This window comes from Carassius carassius, chromosome 4, assembly GCF_963082965.1.
Source record: "Carassius carassius chromosome 4, fCarCar2.1, whole genome shotgun sequence".
NCBI classification, from domain to species: Eukaryota; Metazoa; Chordata; class Actinopteri; order Cypriniformes; family Cyprinidae; genus Carassius; species Carassius carassius.
Genome location: NC_081758.1, coordinates 23,103,268 through 23,115,329, shown reverse-complemented (window position 1 = coordinate 23,115,329; position 12,062 = coordinate 23,103,268). Strand labels below are relative to the sequence as shown.

Here is a 12,062-nt window from a genome sequence, read left to right as displayed (position 1 = left end):
TTATTGCTACTCCCTTTCTTATGTCAGTTTCTGATGGAGAGCAAACCACTCCAGAGATGGACTTTGCTATTCTGCTGTTGGACAATCATCAGCAGCCCCCGGTCTTTCAGATTCTGGATCCGGTGCTGGAGGTCAGTCTCGGCGGCAGGGCACCAGTGGGTAAGGACACGTGTATTGGCTTAAGTGCTAAAATGAATTCGTATTTGAAAGGCCCAGTCAGTATTATTAAAAAAAGTTTTACACACACAAAAAAATCTGATTAGTGATTTAGACTTCAATCATTTCACATGAGATCATATGTCTAGTCGCTCACTTTTTAACACCTGTATTTTGGACAGTTTTATGCCTTGAATAAACAGATAATGTTTTAGCGCAAATACCGCAGTTTTTGAAAATCTTTGTTGCATCCATATTGTTAGGTGCCAGTAAAACATCAGTTAGCACAAAATAAACATAAAATTTGTCCCTTTTAATCTTACATGGACTTGTTTCCATGTCATGTAGGTAGGCAACAGTTAGCAGTGACAGATGCTGATACGGCCACTGAAGATCTAGAGTTTGAATTGGTGGAGGGGCCGCTACACGGGACCCTCCTGAGAGTGGACCTTGGTTCCCAGGTCCAGATGGTTAATGGTAGGTACAGCATTTTTTGGTTCTTTCAAATGTGTTCTTCTTTAATACACTTTCTGGCTTCAGTTATTTTAGTTTATTTATCAAAACTCCCCTTCACCTCAGGGGACACCTTCACCTCCAGTGACGTCACCAGGAATGTTCTGCAGTATGAGCATGCGGGTCTCACCACTGAGGAGGACTCCATGACTTTCTCTGTGACGGACGGGATCTCCATGACCTCCATCGTGGTGCAGGTCTTGGTGTCAGAGGTCAAAGGTGACGCACCCAAACGTGACCCTAAGGCCCTGCTGTCAATGGAGGTGGCGGAGAAGAGCAGCACCATCATTAGACGTTCACAGTTAGCTTATGTGGTATGGAATGATATGTTCCGATAATAACTGAAAATAAAAGTTAAAATTGGTAGACTCCAATATGCTTAAAAGGAATTGCCAATGTCTTGTAGGATGTTGAATCTCCCGACGAAAAAGTTTTTGTGCAGTTAGTTTCTGTACCAATGTATGGGATCCTTACCAAAACCAAGACTGAAGCAGACCGCGAGGAAATTAGTGAATATTCCTCCTTTACAATGGAGGACATCAACAACCACAAAATCAGGTAAACACCCTGCACTTTAGAATGATTGAGATACTACTAATCTAGTTTTTTTAATTAATATTTTGAATTTAATTTAATTGTTACATTTTCTGTTTTCATTTAAATTTTTAAGGTTTTAGTAGTTTTTTTTTTTTTTTTTTACAGTTTTAGTTTTATAATAATCCTGCCTGCATCAGATGTATTTTATATTCATAGCAGCTCTGTTAATTTCATATATTTATTGATAATTGATTTTAAATAGTATTACTTTCATTTTTATCACAATTTTGCTGCATATCAGTGTGTCAGTGTGTTTTTAGATCATTACCAGTAGTAATGTGTCATTCCTAGTTCAGCTTGTGTTAATATTAGACTCTATAAATGAGGCATGTAAAATGTTTGGCGAGTTGAAGTGCTTGGGGAGCCTCAACATGCATTACAACACAAGCTTCTTTAATTGCTTTGAATTGTTGAGCCCTGCTGAGAAAATGCTGAAATGTAAAACAGTTCTCTCAGGCGATTACATCTTTGCCCTTATTTGAGCATTATCCTCTGGTGGTTTGCTTTTTAAGCAGATGGAATATCTACCTTTTGTTTACAGCAATTTTTCTAAATGTTTTCCCGTTTTAACTCTTTCAGCATTTGAAAAAGGTTGAAAATAGTGTGAAATATTTTTTTTTATGTATATACAAAGGTATGTTACATCCTTTGAAACGGGTAACCAGCCTGTCACTGACATTTTCCACTTCGTTGTCTATGATGGTGAGAACAATCGTCTGGAGAACCAGATGTTCACTATCACCATCACGTCTACCCAGCGGCAGCCACCTGTTGTCACCGTGCACAGTGGCATTAAGGTGAGAACAGTTCCCACTTCACCTCCACCAATCAGCTAGTCTTAGATCTGGTTCTTTTAGCATTCCTAAACTCTTTATGGTGTTTCTTTTGTAAAGGTTCAGGAAGGAGGGAGAGTCCAGCTCTCAGCCAATCACATTATTGCATCTGACCCAGACACACCCAGAAAGGATCTGCTAGTGTGGCTTATCAGCCCACCAAAGTATGGCTTCATTGAGAACACAAAACAAGGTGAATCTGATCTGTAATATAAATGTAATATATCACCTTCCATCACTGTATGTTAGCGTCCATTTCCCAGTCACTTTGTGGATGTTTTTTTTTTTTTAAGAGTTGCTGATGGTGTAATTTTATTAATGAGCCAAGCACTCATTTGCTGTGACAGAGATTTGTAGATGTGTGAAATTCAGATTGATGTATCTACTTTAAGAACACACTTGTTTTATCTTCAGGATTTTGGGTTTCACGGCCATTTATTCATAAATATTATCAATTTCTTGTTTTGCAGCTGACAGTCACACTCTCTTGTTTTGTCTAGAAAGTTGCTTATTTGTTCAAGATCAATTACTTGTTTGGATATTGGGCTCAGAAACAATATTCCCAGTGAAATGCAGTCTCCAGAATTACGAGACTACACTCAAGCTCAAAGTGTTATGTTTGTTCAACAGCAGCGATTGGTGGATCTAGCGTGATCAGCCCCGACGTCCCTTTCACTATAGAAGACCTCACCTCAGATCATATCTTCTACGTTCAAAACATCCGCCAAGCTAACATCCGCCAAGATGTCTTCAGCTTTTACATCAGTGATGGATCAAGTCAAACTGAGGCTTTTGATATCACCATAGACATCCAGGTATAATTGAAACAATTTAGTCCAAAGTATACAGCGTACTTCACTGTAGTTCAGTAGTTTTAGCCAGGGCTAGTTTTGTCACCATGTGGGCAAAAAGAATGATTGCTAAAAATTCAAGGCGCACATGTCAGTCTACAAAGTTTACAAAAAAAAAGAAAGAAATTGGACTGCACACGTCATGCGCATACTATGCCATTGACGATATTAACATCATGTGCACTGTATGCACACCCTAGTGTACTATTTAAGTATTATTTGGGCTTAAGACTGCATGGTGTTCCTTTGATGAATATGTTCCAGAATACATTTACAAAATGCATTTTGCTGTTACTTTAGATGACTTACAAGTAATTTGATTTTTCTTCATTTATCAATCTTTTAAAATTGGTTGATGGTTGGAGCCGCTGGCTCAGTGGGAAGCAGATTCAAAGCTAGTCTGCATCATGTCCCCATTCCCCTCTTTTTCCTGTCTCTCCTTCCTGACTGTCAAGTTTATATATGAGATGTTATTTGCTGTTGTTTATAGCACACCAAAGAAGAGAGAGTCCCAATTATCTCAGTAAACAGCATCCAAGTTGAGGAGAACTCTGGTGTGGTCATCACTAACTCCTCCCTGAATGTGCTGGACCAAGACACACCTGAAAATGACCTTCTCCTCACCCTCCTCAAGAAGCCGTCATATGGTCAGTGCCTGTCTTCCTCTCTCTATTACGCTTCGTATGCCCACTTCATTCCCCAATCTGTTGCTCATTCATGGCCAGCCTTCAGAAAACATCCATTATTTGTCACATAACTGCTCCGACTGGCTCCTGTGTGGCTGATTCATGTTCTTGTCATTGTGCCTCTGCCACTGATTAGAGAGTCGGTGGAAAGGCCACGACCCACAGGGCTTCATTGGTTAAACTTTTATGGACACATGTCAAGGTGTTCACAGCAGTTTTATTAGGAGTTGCAAGTGAGGAATGGAGCTGACAGAACTGAAATACAGTCACCACGTCAGAGTGCTATGACAGCAGTGCAGTTACACAAAAAATGACATTGAGCGACCATTAGAGGTCAAGTGCACATTTATTAAAAAAATTAGAAGCAGAAGCATTATTTTATATGTGTTTATACTGTGTTTGATGACAAGGAATGTAGCAATAATGTTCATTTCTTTGCAATGCTTCTGTGTGTGTGTCCCAATAGGGAAGCTACGCAGAAGGCAGTTCTACTCTCAGCCTTTAGAGAACGGCAGGATTCTTCAGCAAGGATCCACCTTTACTTACCAGGATGTTCTAGATGAGCTGCTGGTCTACACTCCAGACGGACGTGGCCCTGGGACAGACGAGATCCAGTTTTCAGTAACAGATGGCATATACACAGAGACCGGCCGTCTGAAGTTCAGCATGGATATTAGGAAGCGAGAAGGCCCTAGAGTCACAATCAACAGAGGACTACAGGTTGCAGCAGGTCAAGAAACAGCTACATTACTTTGTCCTTGCACACATCCCAAACATCCCTGATTGGTTAGGTTGCTAATTTTAGTAGTCATCATTATATCAGACTACTCAACTTCTTCTGAAATGAGTGAAAAAACAGACTAACAAAAATAGACTGACATTATGTCTTTCTAGCATACAGTAAAATAAAAATCACTTTTTTGTCATGTTCCAAAACAATTTAAAACTATTGCAACTGCCCCAACCCCTCATTAGCTGATCATCAATCAGTGTTATATACAAATGTCTCTACTTAATAGTAAATATTGCAAAGGAAAAGAGCCAGTGATATTAGCACTGAGGTTATGTTTAAAATGATAAAGTTTATTTTGGCTGTTTATTGAATGACAAAAGTTGTGTGAAGAATTAAAAACACAACGAAAATGTAATTTGTTCTTTCAGTTTTCATTGCTTTGTTAAATAATAAAAAGTTACATTCTGCGATTTCCATTTTGATTTTATTACAAAAAAACTAATTAATTAATAAAAAACAAAGCTTGATATCACTTTCCTGGAGTCATTTTAGAGGAATAGTTCACCCAAAAATTTAAATGAATAATTCACTCAGCTTCATATAATTTCAAACCATCTGTCAAACACAAAAAGTGATGGATGAGAAGCAAATCAAATTCACATAAAAGAAGCACATACAAATTAACAGCTTTGTGTGCAGACCAGACCGAAATTATGGCATTATGCATTGATAATCTCTCTCTGCCAGACTCACACTCCAGTCCAAACAGATCTCACTTGATTATGATGCACCAATTGAAACAAAGATGTTCCTATCTAGTTAGACTGAGTTGATGTTAATAAATACTTTAAATGCCTGTATCATTTCTGTTACCGTTGCTCATTCCTCCCGACAGGTTCCTCATCTAAGATCACAGAGCAGCATCTGAAAGGGACGGACGTAGATTCAGATAACCTTAAACTGCGGTTCACCCTCACTAAAGACCTGAGCATGGGCTCCCTTCTGCTGAATACAGGCAGAAACAAGGCTCAGATATCCGTCAAAGGACCTGTCACCAGCTTTACTCAGGATGATATCACCAAAGGTTTTTCCTCCTTTGCTGTCTCTTTTTCATACATAATCATCCACAGGGAATTTCTAAGCAGAGATGCATTGTCTTATGTGGTTTTGCGCCTCATCTGTCAGGACATGTGGAATACATTCATGAAAAGGGAGAAAGTGGAGGCAGCTTCTCTTTCAAGTTCAACCTGGAAGATCCTGAGGGAAATAGAGCCATTGACCAATCTTTCTTCATTAGTGTTCTGGGTGAGCCGAGAAAGTATTTTGGGACATTGAAAGAGTCATGTTCAGGAATGTTAGGAGAAAGTTATTTAGGTACATCCTCATCTTATTTTCTCTCTCAGAGGACAGACTTCCTCCCACAGTGGTGGTTAATAAGGGTTTGGTTATGGATGAGAACACCTTGAAGAAGATCACAACACTGCAGCTGTCCTCTACAGATCAGGACAGTGAACCAGATGAACTCATTTACAGAGTCACCAAACAGCCCCAGCTCGGCCATCTAGAACATTCCAGCAAACCAGGTACAGACAAAACATGTTGGGAGTGACGAACCAACAGTAAAACTAAATTATTCAGTAACAAAACAGTAACCCAGCTTTCAAAATAATGCGACTATTTATAACAAGTTACTTTTTCCATTTAGCATCACTGTATTCGCTTGTTAAGTCTGACGTCACGTTAGCAGCGCTTCCGTGTCCAAATACTCTATCAGTTACCACGAGAAAACAACAAAAGGTGCTAATATAAACTCACAATGTGATAGAATACTAGCGAAAAAGTTATAATCTTAACCCTTAACTCCATACCGAAATCCCAGATAGCCAGACAATGAAAATATAAATATAAAAAAAAATATAAAAATTATTTGTGTTTGGGACGCTATGAGCACGGAGTCTGTAGTGTATACCCTAAGTTTGAACGCGTTTATCTTAAATTATTAATATGAATAAACGGTGCTCATAAACGGCTGCTGAGGTCGTATTCTCCAGTGAAGCGAGTTGAGGCTTGGACCCGGAAACAGCGCTTCTTACGTCATCACTTAACAACCGAATAGTAACAAAAATTGTAACTCACTCTTAAACAGTGTTGGGTAAGTTACTCAAAAAAAGTAATCCACTACAATTTACTAATTACTAATTACTTCTTTAAAATTGTAATTTGATTACAGCAACTAAAAAGTAATCAGATTACTAATTAGTTTACTTTGTTACTTTGTTACTTTCAAGTTTACTTTACTTTTCAAATTATCCAGCCTAAAAAATACACTACAAAGAGAAACTAAAGTTCAAATTTAATACTGAATGAGAAAATACACAAGTAGCCTATTATGTTTATAGCCTAATCTCCCAAAATCTACAACACTTTTTTTTTTAAATAAAGAAAACAAATAGGGTGTGCTTTCTGTATTTAGTCTCCGTGAATATCTTACTGAAACGATTCACTAAAATGAAAGAAAATGACCCGAGAAATACAGTTTATACAAAGAAAGTTTGAATTGTCTATTATTAAATGAAGTCATGTCAAAAACAAATATTCTCTGCTAAAAATAATCCATATGAAACCGATGTGAGGTTCAGTCTTTCCCATCTGAGCTCACCTGTAATGTGTCCACACACATTGCTCGTATAAGATTACACTTACTCGAAAACAGGCTTAAGATGCGTGTACATGTAAATGTCCACATCACCTCCATATACAAATAGAGATTCAAGTTCATCTCGGCTACTTTTTGTTTTTGGAAGAAGACGCACTGTGAGAAATAATCATTGAATTGTGATTCCGATTTATACGAATTGTAATACGATTTCATTACATCTAAATGTTGTAGGACTCGTCTGCATTTTACCTAACATTCTCCGGTGATTTATTAAAGGGCATACTGATGTGCAAAACATGATTTTTACTTCATAATTTTAACACTGCATTTGTAACATAAGTAACGTAATTTTATTGACATACAGTAAGTAACTGTAATCAACTTACATAAATTTAAAATGTAACTCATTACTTTACTGCGTTACCAGAAAAAGTAATTTGATTACAGAAATGTATTAATGTGTAACGCGTTATCCCCAACTCTGCTCTTAAATGTCAAATTGTAGAACCATTTTCACTGAACAAGTTGAAAAAATGCAGCATAGCAATTCATTCAAGTGAATCCATTCATTCGGACAGTTCACATATCTCAAATAACAATGCCGGTTTTGATCTGAGTCACTGTGCAGAATGTTTATTATTCATTTAGTTAATTAAACTAGTTTTTTACCCCAATGTTTTAAATTAGGGTCATTTAAATAAATCATTCTAATAAATTGTCTCTCTAGTGTAATATAATATTATTAGAATATTATATTGTTAGTTTAATGCCATCAACCTAATTGAGATTGATTAACTGATTCTCATTGTTTCTGCACTCCGGTATGACCGATTTGCATAAAAGTGAGATTCGTTGGTGAATTTGGTATCACTAGTTCTGATACAGTTGACATGATTGCTGAGGCACACAACATAAATGCTTAAATATTCTGAAGGAAAATGGTTCTCTGGTCAGTATAAAATAATCTCCACTGTCAGACAAGGAGTTTTTTACTGATGATGTTTTACTGGGGCACAGTAGTATTTCACTGGGGCTCGTGTCCTAGTAAAAAGGGCTTAGCAACTGCCCTGGTTATATAAGATGTTGTCCCCTTATGTAGCTTCAATGCAATTAGGTACTTTTTATTTGAAGCTTTTAGTGTCAAAAGAGTAGTTTAACTAAATTATGGATAGCTTATATGTTGGCAAGCTACAGTTTGAAAGTTTCTTCCCCAACACTACATCTTATTTAGCCTGTATCTTATACTGTACATATCTCTACTTATCCACAGATACACATACTACACCGTCAAGCCTGTGAGATCACAATATATATTTATAGTCTGGAGCCCTGGTTCTGTTTGGGCATAGGAGTACATTTATAAAAGCTGGCCACAACTGCCAGGCAATGCGTGGAAGATATATAGTGTGTTTTATATCTAAACATCATGTTCAAATGAAGATTGAGAACTCATTAGATGAGATCTAGCCTATAGATCTCTATCAGAGCATCATATAAGGGGGTTTCATGGGTGAAGATCTGTTTTTATTTTCCTCTCTGTCCCTCTTGGCGATGCCCGGATCGCACTCAATTGGATTTCTGCAGTAGTGCATGTTTTATTCATCCATTTCAGTTGACATGTGGGATATTTTTAATGGTAGCAAGTGAGTTTACATTATTATTTAATACCAAGGGCAAAATATGAAGTGGTGGACATGGTCACTGGGGAGTTTTTCTAGGTTTGATGTCATTGCAGGAACACGGATCAGCACGTTTACCCAGGCTGACCTGGCCTCCCGCAACATTCAGTATGTTCATACCAGTGAAGAGGAGATACATTCTGATGACTTCACCTTCACTGTATCTGACGGGGGCAATGAGGTGCATACATACACATGCACACACACATTCAGTGGGGTCCATTTATTTACATATATATACATATATATTTATTTATTTATTAGGGCTGGGCAAGTTAACACATTAATATTGCATTAACTTATTCATTGATTAACACTGACATTTATTTTATTGCGCGTTAACACAGTTTTTTATTATTATGAAAGTCCGTTGCACACTGGCTCTGAATACACATACAGACAGATCATGGGTCATAGGAGGGGATGCTTCTGATCAGATTATTTAGGATAAGCATCAACATTCACCAACTACTGTCTACTGTTATTTTTAACAGAAAAGAATGCAACGAGCTCGTAATCATGACCTTATGTAGGGACTACTTCAATGGGGACTACTTACTTCTAGAACTGAATGGGCCAGATAGGGCTCTGTCACATCCAGTCTATAAAAACGAGCAAATGTGTGCGGAGAAGACCAGCTGGCTGCCGCGCAAATATCCTGAATAGAGATGCCTCTAAACAGAGCCCAGGAACTGGCCATACTTCTAGTAGAGTGTGCTCGTAGTCCTATTGGGGGCTCCAAATTAGAATTATTGTAACATAATACGATAGCCTCCACCACCCCAATGGGAAAGGCGTTGACGGGAGATAGGTCTTCCTCTGTAAGAATCAGCCCACGAGACAAACAGCTGATTGCTCTTACGAAGTGTACGTGTTCTCTGAACATACATATGCAGAGTATGAACAGGACATAAAGTGTGCAACCTCTCCTCCTCTGGGGATGCAAAGGGTGGTGGATGAAAAGCTAGCAGGTTCACTGATTGAACTGCCCCCGCGTGATCAAACACTTTGGGTACGAACGCAGGGTTAGTTCTAAAAGTGACTTTTTGAACACCCGGAGCGAACATCATACAGGAGGAGTGAACTGATAAACCATGTTGTTCACTCACCCTTTTTGCTGTAGTGAGAGCGAGCAACAGAGCCGTCTTTAGAGCTAGTAGCTTCAAGGCAATTTTATCAATGGGTTCAAAACGGGCTTTTGAGAGCGCGTTCAGAACCACGGACAGGTCCCAGGCCGGGACCAGCGGCTTCGATACCGGGTGTAAACCGACAGACGAGAGGGTGCTGGCCAATAGTACCCGAGTTAATACCCACATGACTAGCCAAGATAGCCGTCAGATAAACCTTAACCGTAGAAAAGGCTCTGCCCTTATCTAGAAGGTCCTGTAAAAAGACCAGCGGCGGCGAAGCGCTCTGTTTTCCCTGGCAATGAAGCCCCGGTTGAAGAGAGCGTTGCCCTGCGGCACGGATGCAAATGATTCGCCACAGATGATTCTACAGGGGGAGGATCTGCCATCCCCAAATTCTCCATTCCCTGGACATCTAGCCTCGAGAAGCCCTTAACAGGTACTCGGTGGGAAAAAGGCTTATCCCAAAACCTCTTCATTTCAGCCACACAAGCCGGGATGGCTGGAAAAAACTGCCTTGCTGGAGGGAGACGTGACGGAAGTCTCTTTCCGTCATACAAGTCTCTTTCAGCTCCTTTATCTGCTGGTTGGGATGGCCAGTCGATCGACAGTCTAGCCGCGGCCCTGCGACAGACCTCGATAAGATCTGTATCCGTCTGTACAGGGGAGGGTGAGCTCTCATCCTGTGCACTCGGCGGACGCGACTGCATCGGGGGAAGAATAGCATCTTCATCATCGTCATCCTCGTCCTCGAGAATGGTCGACAAAACTTCGTCACCGTCATCTTCCTCTCCCGCTAACGGATCTCCAAACATTCTTCATCTTCTCACCCCAGGAGCTGGAGGCCTGTGGACAATCCATCGGTTCCTCTCTGGGTTGAACCAACTTCCCAGCTACTGCAACACGAAGCCTTCGCTCTCGGGTTTTGACTGAGAACTTTGCACAGTGGGGACAGCCCTCGGGGTCGGTCAACGCTCCCTGAGCCTGTTTAGAACCCAAGCAGGAGATGCAGAGACCGTGTGAATCTTTTGCAGAAATCCACATTCCGCATGCACACGGATGAGGAGGACGGCCCTGTCCTCCGGGGCTCTCCGGCTCTTTTGCAGTGGCCATGAAGCCTGCACTCTCTTCGTACGGTAAGCCCACCACAACGTGACAGCTAGTACGGAGCTGAGCTGCAACAGAGAGCTCTTTTCCTAAGTTTTTTGGTGCGTGGTCAGCGCGCCAAAAACTCGAAAAAAATAAGTAGAAAAACTTAAAGTAGAAAACTCGCCTTGACGCGTTAGTTATCTTACTCTTAAGTGTTAGGTCACTCGACAAATGTTAAGAATATATTGCGTTTGGTACGTTACCTTGCGGCTCCGTCGATAAACTGTTTAGCAATAATTCTCCAAGTCTGCTGAGGACAGCTTCCGAAATCTTCACGGGGAAGAGAACGAGAATGACGAAATGGCAGGTATCTGCGGTTTACAGGGAGCAGGACTCCCTGATCGCTGCAGCGATTGGTCTGCCATGGTTGGCAGACGTGGTGTTATTGGTGCTTCCGCGATCGGCCACGCCTGAGGCGGTCCCATAGTGAGATACCAAACGAATGTTAGAAAGAGAACTTAAAAAATGAATGAAAGTTACTGAAATTAGAAAATAAAAGCTAATTCAAAATATGAATAAATACTGTAGTAGTATATAAAATAATATTAAAATAATAGTGGCTGTAAAAGAGGCACAAAATAAATATGAAAATATTTCAATAATTCAATAATTCATGTTATTTTTCAACTGTATAATTTGTCATAAAAAATTATTAAACACTCATCATTCACTGTACCTAACATGGATATAAACATACACGTGCCCTTCACTTTCTATTTCTCATTCTACACATGAACACACACACTTCCTCCCACAGTAATCTCAATCCTCCCTCTTGCCTTTTCATACTCTCTTCCTTTCACCCCTTTTCGTTCCATTATAAACACGTACATGCCCACACACGCACTAATTAGGGCTGAAAGAGTTTAAATAAACACAGTCTGCTTAGTGTGTGTCTGAAAGAAATGAAAACAGTTATCCTACAATGGACTTTTCTCTCTGCGGGAAACACTCTTCTGCCGTTTTGAATGGAAAATGATGCGTAAATACACTTTGTGTTTTTGTATTGTGCTGCCGAATTAAAGGTTCATTTTTTTTATTAATGCTGCACTACGCCAAATGGCAGTTGTCTTAGACTT

General features: G+C 39.7%; 1 protein-coding gene and 1 long non-coding RNA gene across 2 annotated transcripts in view; one reads left to right on the top strand and one right to left on the bottom strand.

Annotated features, from left to right (window-relative positions):
• The window catches only part of LOC132139523 (uncharacterized), a 318,882-nt gene that overhangs the window by 276,908 nt on the left and 29,912 nt on the right, over positions 1–12,062 (bottom strand). The window lies entirely within an intron of this gene.
• Positions 1–12,062, top strand: part of LOC132130847 (extracellular matrix organizing protein FRAS1-like) — a 135,373-nt gene that overhangs the window by 104,647 nt on the left and 18,664 nt on the right. Inside the window, exons 36-48 of the mRNA XM_059542691.1 lie at positions 28–159; positions 505–633; positions 736–983; positions 1,076–1,227; positions 1,901–2,063; positions 2,160–2,292; positions 2,730–2,914; positions 3,441–3,597; positions 4,103–4,366; positions 5,265–5,453; positions 5,555–5,674; positions 5,773–5,952; positions 8,764–8,888. Coding sequence (XP_059398674.1) covers positions 28–159; positions 505–633; positions 736–983; positions 1,076–1,227; positions 1,901–2,063; positions 2,160–2,292; positions 2,730–2,914; positions 3,441–3,597; positions 4,103–4,366; positions 5,265–5,453; positions 5,555–5,674; positions 5,773–5,952; positions 8,764–8,888 — 2,177 coding nt within the window. The remainder of the gene's footprint in view (positions 1–27; positions 160–504; positions 634–735; positions 984–1,075; positions 1,228–1,900; positions 2,064–2,159; positions 2,293–2,729; positions 2,915–3,440; positions 3,598–4,102; positions 4,367–5,264; positions 5,454–5,554; positions 5,675–5,772; positions 5,953–8,763; positions 8,889–12,062) is intronic.